The sequence below is a fragment of the Panthera onca genome, assembly GCF_046562875.1.
Source record: "Panthera onca isolate mPanOnc1 chromosome E1 unlocalized genomic scaffold, mPanOnc1 haplotype 2 h2.Chr16_ul_13, whole genome shotgun sequence".
In the NCBI taxonomy this organism is placed as follows: Eukaryota; Metazoa; Chordata; class Mammalia; order Carnivora; family Felidae; genus Panthera; species Panthera onca.
The window spans coordinates 167541-180905 of record NW_027675812.1 but is presented as its reverse complement, the minus strand read 5'-3'; the positions used below and the strand labels follow the sequence as shown (position 1 = coordinate 180905).

Here is a 13365-nt window from a genome sequence, read left to right as displayed (position 1 = left end):
ATTTATTTTTCTTTGAGACAGAGAGAGACAGAGTGTGAGCAGGGGAGGGGTAGAGAGAGAGAGGGAGACACAGAATCCGAAGCAGGCTCCAGGTTCTGAGCTGTCAGCACAGAGCCTGACGCAGGGCTTGAACTCACGGACTGTGAGATCATGACCTGAGCTGAAGTCGGACGCTTAACCGACTGAGCCACCCAGGTGCCCCAAGACATTGATTCTATTTTAGTAAGCTGGCCTTTGACCCTTGAACCATAAAGTCTGGCCCATGGAAAAATATGCTTTTACTCAGCTATTTTAGTCCTTATAAACAGGATAGAAAATACCATCCATGCAAGTTAATTCTCTAAAGGCCCTCGATTCTGGTAATGCTATGACTCTTAAGTATGAGTCTCTAGTGAAGAAAAGTCTATTTTCATCTCTGGTTTACTGCTAATATACTCTGATTCTCCCTGTTGCTCAGAATTGCTGCAAATGATTACAATGTACAATGTATTAGAAGTAAGTATTAGTGGCCCGACCAAAGGCAGTTTTTGTTTTCCTTAGGAATCATTCACTTTTTCGCTCATTTACTCTATCATCTCTCACTCAACATTTATAGGGTGCTTACTTATAGGCCAGACACTCTGCTAGGTACTAGATACAGAATACCCTTTTCTATTCTAAGGTCACATTAAAGTGACAAGACAGGCAAAGAAGCATACATTTACACAATGTGGCAATTATAATGAAAAATGTATGCAGTTATTGTGGAAACACAGAGAAGAGACATCTAATGGAGCCTGCGTATTTAAAGAACTTACTAGAAAAAGTGCCCTCAACTCTAATAAGCAATGGTGAGGAGTAGGTCAAACAAAGGGGAAGGGGAAACTCTCTGAATAGCGGGGAAAGTATAAGCAAAACAAAGATGCGACAAAAAGCATGATATATGTATGCTTGGAATAAAAGTTCAATGTTAGTGAGGGTAAAATACTAGATTGGACAGATAAGGCCAACCCAGATAATGAAAGAACTTGTTTGCCATAAAAAGGACTTGAGACATTCCCAAGTACCAAACTGAAAGCCATTAAAGGATTTTAAATTGGTGCAGAATGTCATCAGATTTGCATCTTATATGGATCACTCTAATGTCTAATATTTTGTGGAAGCCCTTGTAGTAGCTGAAGTCAGGAATGAAAGGACCTAAAATAGGGCAGTGGTAGCAGGGAGTGAGAGAAACTGATGGATTTACATATGGGATTTTTTCCAATGGTTTATTATGAAAATTTGTCAACATATAGCAAAGTTGAAGGAACTGTGCAATAAACACCCATATGCCCACCATCTGATTCTACTATTTAACATTTTACTATACTTGGCTTGTCACATATCCATCCATCTACCCATCTGTGTGCAGCAATTTTTAAATTTAGGTTTATATAAAGGTAAAACTTACAAAATTAGGTGGCAGATAATCCAGATCGTGGTTGACAGGAATTGGGGGAATCAAAAATGAATTCCATATATCTAGCTTAGGTGAATAGATGGATAGGGAGAGCACAAATGAGATTGAGAATACAGGACTAGGAGACTGGACAGGAAAATACTGAATTCAGTTCTAAATTCTAAATTCAGTTCAGTTGAGAAAAAGAAGCGTCCCACGGAATATCCAAGTAGAAATGTGTAGCAGGCATTTGGATACACCAGTTTGAAGCTGTATAGAAACACAGATTTACAGTCATAAGCATGTAGATGACAGGTTGAACAAAAGACAGTGATGAGATTACCCAGGTAGAGTATGCAAAATGAAAATCAAAAAATGAGAAGATCCAGGTTAGGAGGAAAAAAACACAGAAGCCAAAGGAGAATAATTTCAAGAAGGTGAGAATTATCACTGATACAAAAGACAGTAGAAAGCTCCAATAAAAAGTCAATAATGTCTAATGCAACTAGCAAATGGCAGGTTACTGGTGCCCAGAGAGAACTTTCAGTAGTATTATGGGGCTGTGTCAGAAGAGAGGAATGATGGGGAATGTGAGAAGGGTACACAGTGGGCTTGCATTTATTTCCTTTTCCGTCGTTTAACTGTGCTTCCTCAACATTCCCAGATGTGAAAGATGGTCTTGGAATCAGTCTAGTCAAGTGCTTTGTATTCTATATACATTCAGAAAATGGAAGACAGGATTAGTTCTTGTTCTAGAACTACATTTTTCCCTAAGATTTTACATCACAAAATTAATCTGGTTTCAGAATAACTCTTACATAGACCCTCGAGACCAAATTTTCCTGAAAGACTTTTTATATCTAAAATGAGTCACCATAAAGTGGAAGTTTTCTTTTCATCTCTCCAGAATCTTCTTTGGTGAGTTCAAAGCCCATGTTCCCTAGTATCTTGTCCAGGTCTCTGACAGCTACTGTCTCTCCTTAGGGAAAGAGAAAAAAATATGAAAATGCCTACTAATGCTGAAATGTTCCATATATTTTACCCATTCATTATAGACTTGGCAGAAATATGCAAGATCCATGGAACATGTTTCAGTTTAAGGCAGAGCTTCAATATGGTTAGAATTAAGCTCACTTCTCTTAAACCTTTTTGGAAAAATAACCATATACCCCATAAACTTCTAAAGGAACAGAATTACTTTCCAGTGTATAATTTTTATGATAGAAACAGGCAGGGGGCGCCTGGGTGGCTCCGTCAGTTGTGTCCGACTTCAGCTCAGGTCATGATCCCACAGTTCCTGGGTTCAAGCCCCACATCTAGTTCTGTGCTGACGGCTCAGAGCCTGGAGCCTGCTTCAGATTCTGTCTGTCTGTATGTCTCTCTCTCTCTCTCTCTCTCTCTCTCTCTCTCTGTCCCTCCCCCACTCATGCTCTGTCTCTGTCTCTCAAAAGAAACTAAATGTTAAAAATTTTTAAGAAAAATAAATAGGCAGTTCCAGTGAAATGAGAAAATCACCATGGTTGGAGTAAGAACACAAGGGTTGAATATTGTTCTCTACTATATATTATCTACTGGAACTTAGGTAAATAACCTAACTTTGAGTCCTAGTTTTCTGTTGTATGAAACAAAGATGAGACTATCTCTCAGAGCTTCTGTGAAGATAAAATAACACTTATGAAAAGATCTAGAACTCTGTCAGGTATGTAGCAGACGTTTGATACGTTTTGTTTTAATTTTTTTTTTTTACATATATTTATTTTTTAGAGACAGAGCGAGACAGAGCAAAGTGGGGGAGGGGCAGAGAGCGAAGGAGACACAGAATCTGAAGCAGGCAAGCATTCAGCACAGAGCCCAACGTGGGGCTCGAACCCACGAACAGGGAGATCATGACCTGAGCTGAAGTCGGTCACCTAACCAACTGAGCCACCCAGGCGCCCCACGTGATACATTTTAATAACTACATCTAAGCCAAAGTAGCATTGGCTTCCTTTTTTTTTTTTTTTTTTTTTTTAGCTCTAACTAGATCATTGCCTGTGCTAACCAAAATCACAGAATAATTACATTCTTATTCTGCGTTTCACAATTAACCTGCAATAATAAATTCTGTCTCTTGGAAAATTTGTTAAAATTCATATCAATAAGATCAATATAAAAGCCCCAAAGAAAACAACCTACCAAGATAAAATAATTTCAATTATATTGAATCCATATGTTGGAGAGTATCAGGATTCTTTATCACATGATTAGGAAATAAGACAATGAGTGATACATTGCGAGTGGTTTGTTGATTCATCATCAGTCTCACCTTGGAAAGGTAAGATTTCATAATGATACAGCTTCTTGTTAGCTAAAGACAAGGCAAAATTCAAATCACAGAGAAAGAGAAATGGAATTCATGAAACTGCTTAAGTTTCATAAAGAAGCACTTTTCTGATTTGGCTTATACATCTCGAATACCTATCTCCATAATAATATAAAAGCTAGGTTAAAATCTTTTCCCCTTGAAGCAGCTGTGAGTGACATCCTGCCATGTTGAAACATGTGGTACAGGTATGACATCGTAAATTGTACTCATGTATTTTTCTTTTTCATATTCCTTTTCTTCCATAAAACTTTTCTATTCAGCCATAGAATTTATATAACTCAGAGGAAAGAGGGTTTTTTTTTTTTAATTTTCAAAAGCTACTTTTTATAAAGCAAACCTGAAAATCTAACATTTCATTTTACTGTGAACCAGAGGGTTGAAAGGGAAAAAAAAAATGACACAAGGAAGCTCCCTTTCCTCCTTCTTCCCATAGCCTGTTTGGTAAGAAGAGGAGGGGAAAAGTCCGTTAACTACCTGAAGGGAGTGGGTGAGGGGAGGAGAAACAGGTGATGGAGGAGAAACAGTTTCACATCTGAAACTGGTATCACACTGTATGTTAACTAACTGGAATTTAAACAAAAACTTAAAAAATAGAGTTAACCTAGTTTCTTCCGGTTTAAAATAAAAAGTTCCTTTTTGGTTGACCTAGTTTATTTTGGGAAATTCTCAGTTTTTCAAACCTTTCCGCACTTCCGCTCTGAGAGGCCTCCTCGTAGTATCAGGGAAAGCTTGGGGGTCCTGCTGCCCGTGAAGGAGGGCGGCCAGACCTTGGGTTGCCCTCTGGATTCTCGATAGCCTCTTCAACAAAATCCACATTTCATGAGTCCTGACATCTCCTGCTGAAGCTGATGGCCTGAGAAACTTGTGGTCTGTGTCGTTGTGGTCTGTGTCATTGTTGTTTTGTTTTTTAGCAAAGTCAAGGTTCTTTGGTCCTTCCTTCACTAACTTGGTTGGCTAAGCCCTAGCATTCACTGGTGATGAGGTCCTCTGTGTCTCAGTCAAGTATTCTGTTAGTCCCCAGACCATACTGTCTACTCCATAGCCTCTGGAGGGATCACCTCTCCCTTTGACTTGGTGTCCCATGGCAGACCCACTGACCCCCATCTCTGAGAAACCTTCTACATTGCTTACTGGGAGTACGTGGGAAAACTGGATATCCTTCATACCACACAAAGCCAAAGGGGGCAAAGCGGTGGCCTGTTTCCAGCCCTCCCTCTGCCTAAGAACACCATACCGCAATATCTATTCTGGTGAAAATGGCATCCTGTCTGGACACTCAGTGAGGTGGTGACATCCCAGAGTTCCAAATAGGAAGCACGACAAAAGGTCTCCTTGGTTTTTTCTATACCCTCACTCCCATCCCATCAACACATCTAGAGTTTTTCTTCTATCTTACCTCCTATCAGGGTTTGATTAGAAAGAAGGGTTGAGGGTAGAGATGATGGGGGTGTGCAGCAGGCAGCAAGAACACTTGAACCTTCTTTTGAGAGAGAGAGAGAGAGAGAGAGAGAGAGAGAGAGAGATCTTTATCTCTATTTCTCCCCCCAGTTGCACTTTCTTAAACCATAGATTCATAAATACAGAGAACAAACTGTTGGTTGTCAGAGGAAAGGGGAGTGGGGGGGATACATGAAATAGGTGAACAGAGTCACAAAGATGAAAAGTACAGCATAGGGAATATAGTCAGTAATATCATAATAACGTTGCATGATGACAGATGGTAACGACATTTACCATGGTGAGCAGTTAGTTAAGTAGATAATTATTGAACCACTACATTGCACACCTGAAACTAGTATAACGTTGTATGTCAACTATACTTCAATACTTTAAAAAATATTGCTGAGAATACTCTTGCAAAAATATGTTTTAAAAGCATTACTATCTCAGGTGCGCCTGGGTGGCTCAGTTGGTTAAGTGTCTGACTTCAGCTAAGGTCATGATCTCATGGTTCGTGGGTGTGAGCCCTGCATCTGGCTCTGTGCTAACAGCTCAGAGCTTGGAGCCTGCTTCTGATTCTGTGTCTCCCCATCTCTCTGCCCCTCCCCCCCTCGCAAATCAATAAAACATTAAAAAAAGTTTAAAGCATCGCTCTCTCAGTTTTATATCAACTTCTTACCTGTAACAGCTTCAGCTTTATTCATTAGTTTATTAGGTTCAACTCTTCCATCAGCTGTAAAATGAGGTACAAATTACAGAGATCATAATGAGGTTCAAACACATGAAATTCTTAACTGTGAAACAGCATAAGAAATCAACAATTTCCCATGATTTTTACTACAACTGTATTTCTCTCCCCCCCACCCCCGCCCATGCCTTCATATTCTTTTCTGTGCTCCACCCCACCAGGTACATAACCCCACACACCAGTATTTCCATTCAGAATGCTTTTATTACCTGCCCTGGTCTATAAAGTCCATGTTAGGACTACTTCACCTCTATTCCCACTTCTCTGCAAACTAGGGGGTCTAGGACATGAGCAGTCATCTTCCCTGTAAAATTCTATTTTTACAGACTGATTCATTTAGTCCTGTTTCCTTCACATCCAGTTCCCTGTCGATATCAGTTAGGCCCTTCCTCTTTCATGCTCCCCTTGCCTGTGGAGCCCTGTCTGGTCCTAGCTGTGGTTCCCATTGCTCGCTCATCACCCTCCTTGGCCAATCTTATGACTGTCCCAGGTATGATCATATCACCAAAAGGGGGGAGGCAAGATAAGGGCTTTTTATCACATTTTGATTTTTTTTAACATTTATTCATTTTTGAGAGACAGAGAGACAGAGCGTGAGAGGGGGAGGGGCAGAGAGAGAGGGAGACACAGAATCTGAAGCAGGCTCCAGGCTCTGAGCTGTCAGCACAGAGCCCGAAGCGGGGCTCAAACTCACCGACCGCCAGGTCATGAACTGAGCTGAAGTCAGACACTAAACCGGCTGAGCCACGCAGGTGCCCCTCACATTTTGTAATCATATAAAAATAGTAGATAAATTGCTTAATGGGTAGGTTGTTCCACAACTTTCAACATTTTGATATTTTTTAATCAGATTTGCAAGTTAAAGGATTTGTCAGTGTTTCCTTAAATAACAGTAATGCACGTTACCCTATGCATAAAATGTTCTTAGATTTATAAAGTTGAAACTCCTGCCTTTTAATATTGTAAAAAACACAAACAAACTTGTATCTTGTAAATTTTTTCCTGCATTGAGCTATTTAATAGCAGTGTAATACAGCTGTATTTATTCTATAGTAATCCTTTTCTTCAGAAGCTGATTCTTCATCATGTCTTGATTCTGTTTTCAAAGTGCAGAATAGCATTTTAAAAGGAGAAAGGAGGAAAAATTGAAAAAAAAAGTTTAAAGAACAGAATGTTGTGTGCCAGGCCTTTCTTGGTGGATTGGACTGGGTATACATGGTAACGGTGGCAGTTTAGGGTGCTACCCCGCTCCCAAAGTTCGAGCCCTTCGTCGGGCTCGGTGCTGACAGCTCAGAGCCTGGAGCCTGCTTTGGATTCTGTGTCTCCCTCTCTTTCTGCTCCTTCCCTGTTCATGCTCTGTCTCTCTGTCTCTCAAAAATAGAAAACATTAACATTTTTTTTAAATAATAAAAAGAATATTGTGGGATCTTAATGATGCTTTTTGAATCAGTGATACAGAGGAAAGGTTGCCAAAGTATTCCTAGAAACGTAAGTTTGGATCTAAAGTACTAACAAAACAAATACATTTCCATCTTTCTTCCACACCTCCCAAATGGAACTTTTGGAAACCATAAAATTTATTCTCAAGGAAGAGAGCCTAAAGCATAACACTTAAGGTAATTTTTTATTATTTTTTATCATTTTCTATGGTTCTTTCTATAAGAATTTTATATCTAAGAAGTTTACATTAATAAAAAGACTTCTCACAACATAGAACCATGTGAACGATGTCTATGTAAATGTCACCTTCAACTGACAGGTGCTTCAGAATCTTACAAAATTCTTTACCTGACATCTCCATCTTCATGTTTCCTAGAAAAGTGTCTAAGTTGCTGTCATCAACCTTACTTCCTAGGAGAAAAATAGAAGCGGTAAAAGCTACGAGAATGGGAAATGCTAATAATTTTCAATTTCAGAAAAATACTTCCTATTATCTTCACATCGCTATATTCCATTTCAGTGTGAAAAGAAGAGTCTTTTGACATGTATTCAGATGCACACTTTCAGTTCTTCTATCAGAAATAGAAACATGTTCTTTTGATCATTTTAAAGAGAATATGGCTATAAGCACAGGAACATTTAACCCAGTACAGCCCATATGATATTAGACAAGAAGTGTTACTGGCTGATGTTGAGGGAACAGTTAGGAGCCACTATGTAAACTGTGGTAGGGGCACCTGGGTGGCTCAGTCGGTTGAGGGTCCGACTTCGGCTCAGGCCATGATCTCACAGTCTGTAAGTTCGAGCCCTGTGTCGGGCTCTGTGCTGACAGCTCAGAGCCTGGAGCACGCTTCGGATTCTGTGTCTCCCTGTCTCTCTGACCCTCCCCCGTTCATGCTCTGTCTCTCTCTGTCTCAAAAAAATAAATAAACATTAAAAAAATGTGGTAAATAAGGAGTCATGTAGCCATAGAATGGGGAATCAATTTTCAGCTTGTACTCAGAGGAAAAAGTGATTTCTCTTCCAAAATGATACATTCGGTATTCTCTGCCAGCCAATTCATCAGGAAGATATAACAATCATAAATGCAGATGAGCAAAATTAGAGAGTCTAAAAAGTATATAACAGAACTGACAAAATTTCATGGAGAAATAGAAAATATAACAATCATAATTAGAAATGTGAGCATCAAAAACACATGAGAAAAAGGTAGTAAATAACAAACAAGGCCAACATGGTTAATAGTGCTTAAATATTAAGTTTAGATCTGAAACTTTTTGGAAGCTAAGGCATAAAGGGGAACTCGGGTTATTACCTACACAAAGAAGCACACTGGTCTTTGGAAGAGAGATTTTTTTTTCTGATATTAAATTTCAAGGAGTGCCTGGGTGTCTCAGTCAGTTAAGCATCCAGCTCTTGATTTCAGCTCAGCTCAGGATCTCATGGTAAATTGTGGGATGGAGAGCCACATCAGGCTTCACGATGGAGCTTACTTAAGATTCTTTCTCCCTCTCCCTCAGCCCCTCCCCTGCTGGTGAGCACACCTGCCCTGTCTCTCTCTAAAAAATCAATCAATCATCTAAATTTCAAGACACTTTTCATCACTAAATAATCTAATGGGCAACATCTTCTGAAGATATAGTGACACTCTTGATATGGCCATTTTTTTTTTAATTTTTTTTTTTTCAACGTTTTTTATTTATTTTTGGGACAGAGTGAGACAGAGCATGAACGGGGGAGGGGCAGAGAGAGAGGGAGACACAGAATCGGAAACAGGCTCCAGGCTCCGAGCCATCAGCCCAGAGCCTGACGTGGGGCTCGAACTCACGGACCGCGAGATCGTGACCTGGCTGAAGTCGGACGCTCAACCGACTGCGCCACCCAGGCGCCCCTTGATATGGCCATTTTTAACACCAGTTCCCAAAAGCAGTTGATATATACTATTAGGAAGTTGTCTCAAAAAAGGCATTTCTAGGGACGCCAGAGTGGCTCAATCAATTAAGCATCCGACTCTTGATCTCAGCTCAGGTCTGGATCCCAGGCATCTCTACAAAACATCTCTTCATAAATATTTTTTTGCTTATCAAAGCTACATATATGTGCTTATCCAAAAGTAGGTGGACATGGTCAAAGAAGTAAACCTTGAATTTCTGCAACCATAGAGGGCACTTAAAAATGGACGATATGAAGTGGTTTGAATGTGTGTATAATTTTGGCTTGGTGTCAGAGATATTCTTCTCACTTACACGTGCAAAATGTAAATCATTCCTTCCTTTTCAGCACCATCGTGGCAAGAAAGGGCAGCTTATCAGAGAATTCAGAGGCCTAAGGTTACAGAAATACTATGCAAACCCAAAGAAGAAAAGGGTCCTTAACATTATAATTGACAAACATTGTGCTAAAATTAAACTTTGAATTAGTGTATAAAGAGAAACTAGGGGCAAAAACATGGAGCCCATACAAAGAAATAACCAAAGAAAACAACGTTGAAATAACAAAAGATGGGGCGCCTGGGTGGCTCAGTCGGTTAAGCGGCTGACTTCAGCTCAGGTCATGATCTCGCGGTCTGTGAGCTCGAGCCCCGCATCGGGCTCTGTGCTGACCGCTCAGAGCCTGGAGCCTGTTTCAGATTCTGTGTCTCCCTCTCTCTCTGATCCTCCCCCGTTCATGCTCTGTCTCTCTCTGTCTCAAAAATAAATAAACGTTAAAAAAAAAAAGAGAGAGAAAAAAAAGAAATAACAAAAGAAAAAAAACAAACCTGAAGAAAAATTTTCCTAACAGTAACAAAGATTTTCACTCATTTCTTAAAGAAGAATTATTGTAAATCAATATCAGGAACCCACTATTTATCATTTTAATATGTCTCACACAATTACACTTGAGTTAAAGTAGAGTAACTTGCAAACAGTGTAATTCTAAGTGCTGGTTTAGTCATTTTAATTAATGTGATTTTTTTCTTCACAAGGTCCTCAGTGGAAAGATAACTGCAGTTAAGACTCTGGTCTCAGACTAGGCAGAAGAGGTAACTAGAGCTCTCTAAAGGGCATGTTCTCATGTGCTACATACACATTTGACATGTGTGGAGTAAACATACTAGACAATTATGCCAGTGGTAAATCAGTTTAAGACCATCTCAAAATCTAGCTAGGGTTTTCCCAAGAGATCTATAACCTACATATCATTAGCTATCTCCATTCAACTGAAAATTCTTACTTTCAGGTAGAAATGAAAATCCTGAATTGACTAAATTGCCAATGAACCCTTCTAAATTCACTTTCCCATCTTCTGAAAGAAAAAATGCATGTCAGAGAACAAGGAATATGAACAGAGATTGGCAACTGTAATTGCTATACTGAAAAACGTTTGATATTTTGTAGATTCCATCAAAAAGACAGACTCATGCGTATCATTCAGACACATACCCTCCTACCGTATAGATCCTCCTCTGTATGATGCTACTTAAAATAAGTAGAACCCAAGTGGGTAGTTGGTAGAAAAGAGCTCGGATAATCCATGAAGTGGATAAACCCTTTAAGGATTCTTGAAAAGTTCAAACACATGCATGTCAGCTAAGATAAAGGATACCTAGAAATGTTAAATGCTCACCCGTGATAGCCACATTCTTCAGGGATCTTTGAATCGCATCTTGGGATAATGGAACTCCTATATTTTTCATCATGGAGTCTAGATCATCAGGAGTGACCTCATTTTTCCTAATGGCGGCCAAAGTTTTCAAGGGGCCTTCTTTTTCTATATTCAAAAAAATATGCAATATACGAAGTTAAAAAATATGTAATATTCAGTGGGTCCTGAGTGACAATAATTACTACTAGTAGTACTACTACTGCTACTTCTACCACTTATTAAGTATTCAGCTTAGTGCTTGCTAAGCACTATGCTAAGTGCTTTATACACACCATCCCATTTTATCATTTAAAAAAAATTTTAGAATGTTTATTTACTTTTGAGAGAGACAGAGACAGAGTGAGAGTGGGGGAGGGGCTGAGAAAGAAGGAGACGCAGAATCTAAAGCAGGCTCCAGGCCCTGAGCTGTCAGCACAGAGCCCTAGGCGGGGCTTGAACCCACAGACCGCGAGATCATGACCTGAGCTGAAGTCGGATGCTTAACTGACTGAGCCACCCAGGCACCCCTCCACCATCCCATTTTAATACAAAGATTCTGTGAGGTTGTTACCAATATTTCCCTTATTTAACAGATAAGGAAACCTAGCCTTAGAGAGGCTAGTCTGTCTAAGCATACACAGTTATTAAATGTAAAGCCAAGTGTGAAGTGCAGGCTATCTGATTTCATAGAACGTTTAGGCGCTAGGCTAAACAGGGCATTGTAAATATTTAATTTGAGATTGAGGAATGATTACATATAAAGGAATCTCAGGACATCCGCTTATACTCATCTCTGGCATATCAGAGGCTGGGAATTCCATTAAAGCTAGGATAACTAAGCATAAAAGTAATTCTAGCAATTCTCTTGCCAAAAATTAGATAACCAGCCATAGTTTGATGTGACTATTCTTAATTTTTTTCATTCAATGGATACTTGGATATATCCAACACATACATACAAAAAGTCCCCCAAATAATGGAAGGATCAGCACTGCTATCAATACCAAAAAAAGGTAACATTCATTTCTGAAAGTATCATGGTTCAATTGTTCAAGTAAGAAAACAAATTTTAAATGTATTATGATAAACACTATCATATCATAAACATTAATCCTGTAAGAGATTTGCTTATAAACAACATACCTAGGAGAGTTTTATAGATCCCATTCAGAAAACCAGAGATTAAGGACAAAATATTTTGTCAGTTGAAAAAACATACCATTTTGGTTACATCCTAAACACCTACAATCTAGGGAATAATTTCATTTTTGTAGCTACCTAAATTAGGCCTTCTGAATTTTGTTCAGTTTCAATCTCGGGAATTAAAATTTAGAGGAAATTAAGCCATTTCAATTAATCTCAAGAACAAAGGCTCCAAGGAGACCCAGAAGTTCCACAGATATCACAGATATCTCACAGTTGGAGATGTCAATTAAATGAACACATTAAAACCAGATTACATTCAATGCCTCATGGCTAAGGCAGTGGAATAATGAGAAGAATACCTCTTACAAAATATGGAGGAAGCTTGTATGTTTCAACATATTCCTACATGTTTCAATAGTTAATCTTCTCATGATAAAATCCCATTTTTATGAACATATAATAGGATAAAAAAAGAAAAGGTAACATTGATTTTTTTTTTTTTTTTTTTAGTATAGCTGACACACAATGTTACATTAGTTCCAGGTATACAACTTAGTAATTTGACAAGTTTATACGTTACGCTCTGTTCACCACAAGGGTAACCACCATCTGTCCCATTACATCACTATTACAATATCATTGACTGTATTCTTTATGCTGTGCCTTTTATTCCTGTGACTTATTCATTTCATAACTGGAGGCCTGTATCTCCCTCTCACCTTCACCCTTTTTGTCCAACCCTCAAGACCCTCCCTTCTGGCAACCACGAAGTTGTTTCTGTATTTATAGGTCTGATTCTGCTATTTGCTTATTTATTTATTTGTTGTTTGTTTGGCTTTATTTATTTATTTATTTATTTATTTATTTATTTATTTATAATTCTTCGTTGTATTTTTAAGTGAACTCTACACCCAATTTGGGTCTTTTTTTTTTTTTTTAACATTTATTTATTTTTGAGACAGAGAGAGAGCATGAACAGGGGAGGGTCAGAGAAAGAGGGAGACACAGAATCTGAAACAGGCTCCAGGCTCTGAGCTGTCAGCACAGAGCCCGACGCGGGGCTCGAACCCACGGACCGTGAGATCATGACCTGAGCCGAAGTCGGACGCTTAACCGACTGAGCCACCCAGGCGCCCCCCCAATTTGGGTCTTGAACTTAAAAGCTTGAGATCAAGAGTCACATGC

The 13365-nt window shown here is 39.1% G+C and overlaps 1 protein-coding gene across 1 annotated transcript in view; it reads right to left on the bottom strand.

Annotated features, from left to right (window-relative positions):
- The window catches only part of LOC145715132 (uncharacterized), a 91366-nt gene extending 86768 nt beyond the window's left edge, over positions 1–4598 (bottom strand). Inside the window, exon 1 of the mRNA XM_081794747.1 lies at positions 4463–4598. Coding sequence (XP_081650873.1) covers positions 4463–4598 — 136 coding nt within the window. The remainder of the gene's footprint in view (positions 1–4462) is intronic.
- Between the last annotated feature and the right edge of the window lie 8767 nt (positions 4599–13365).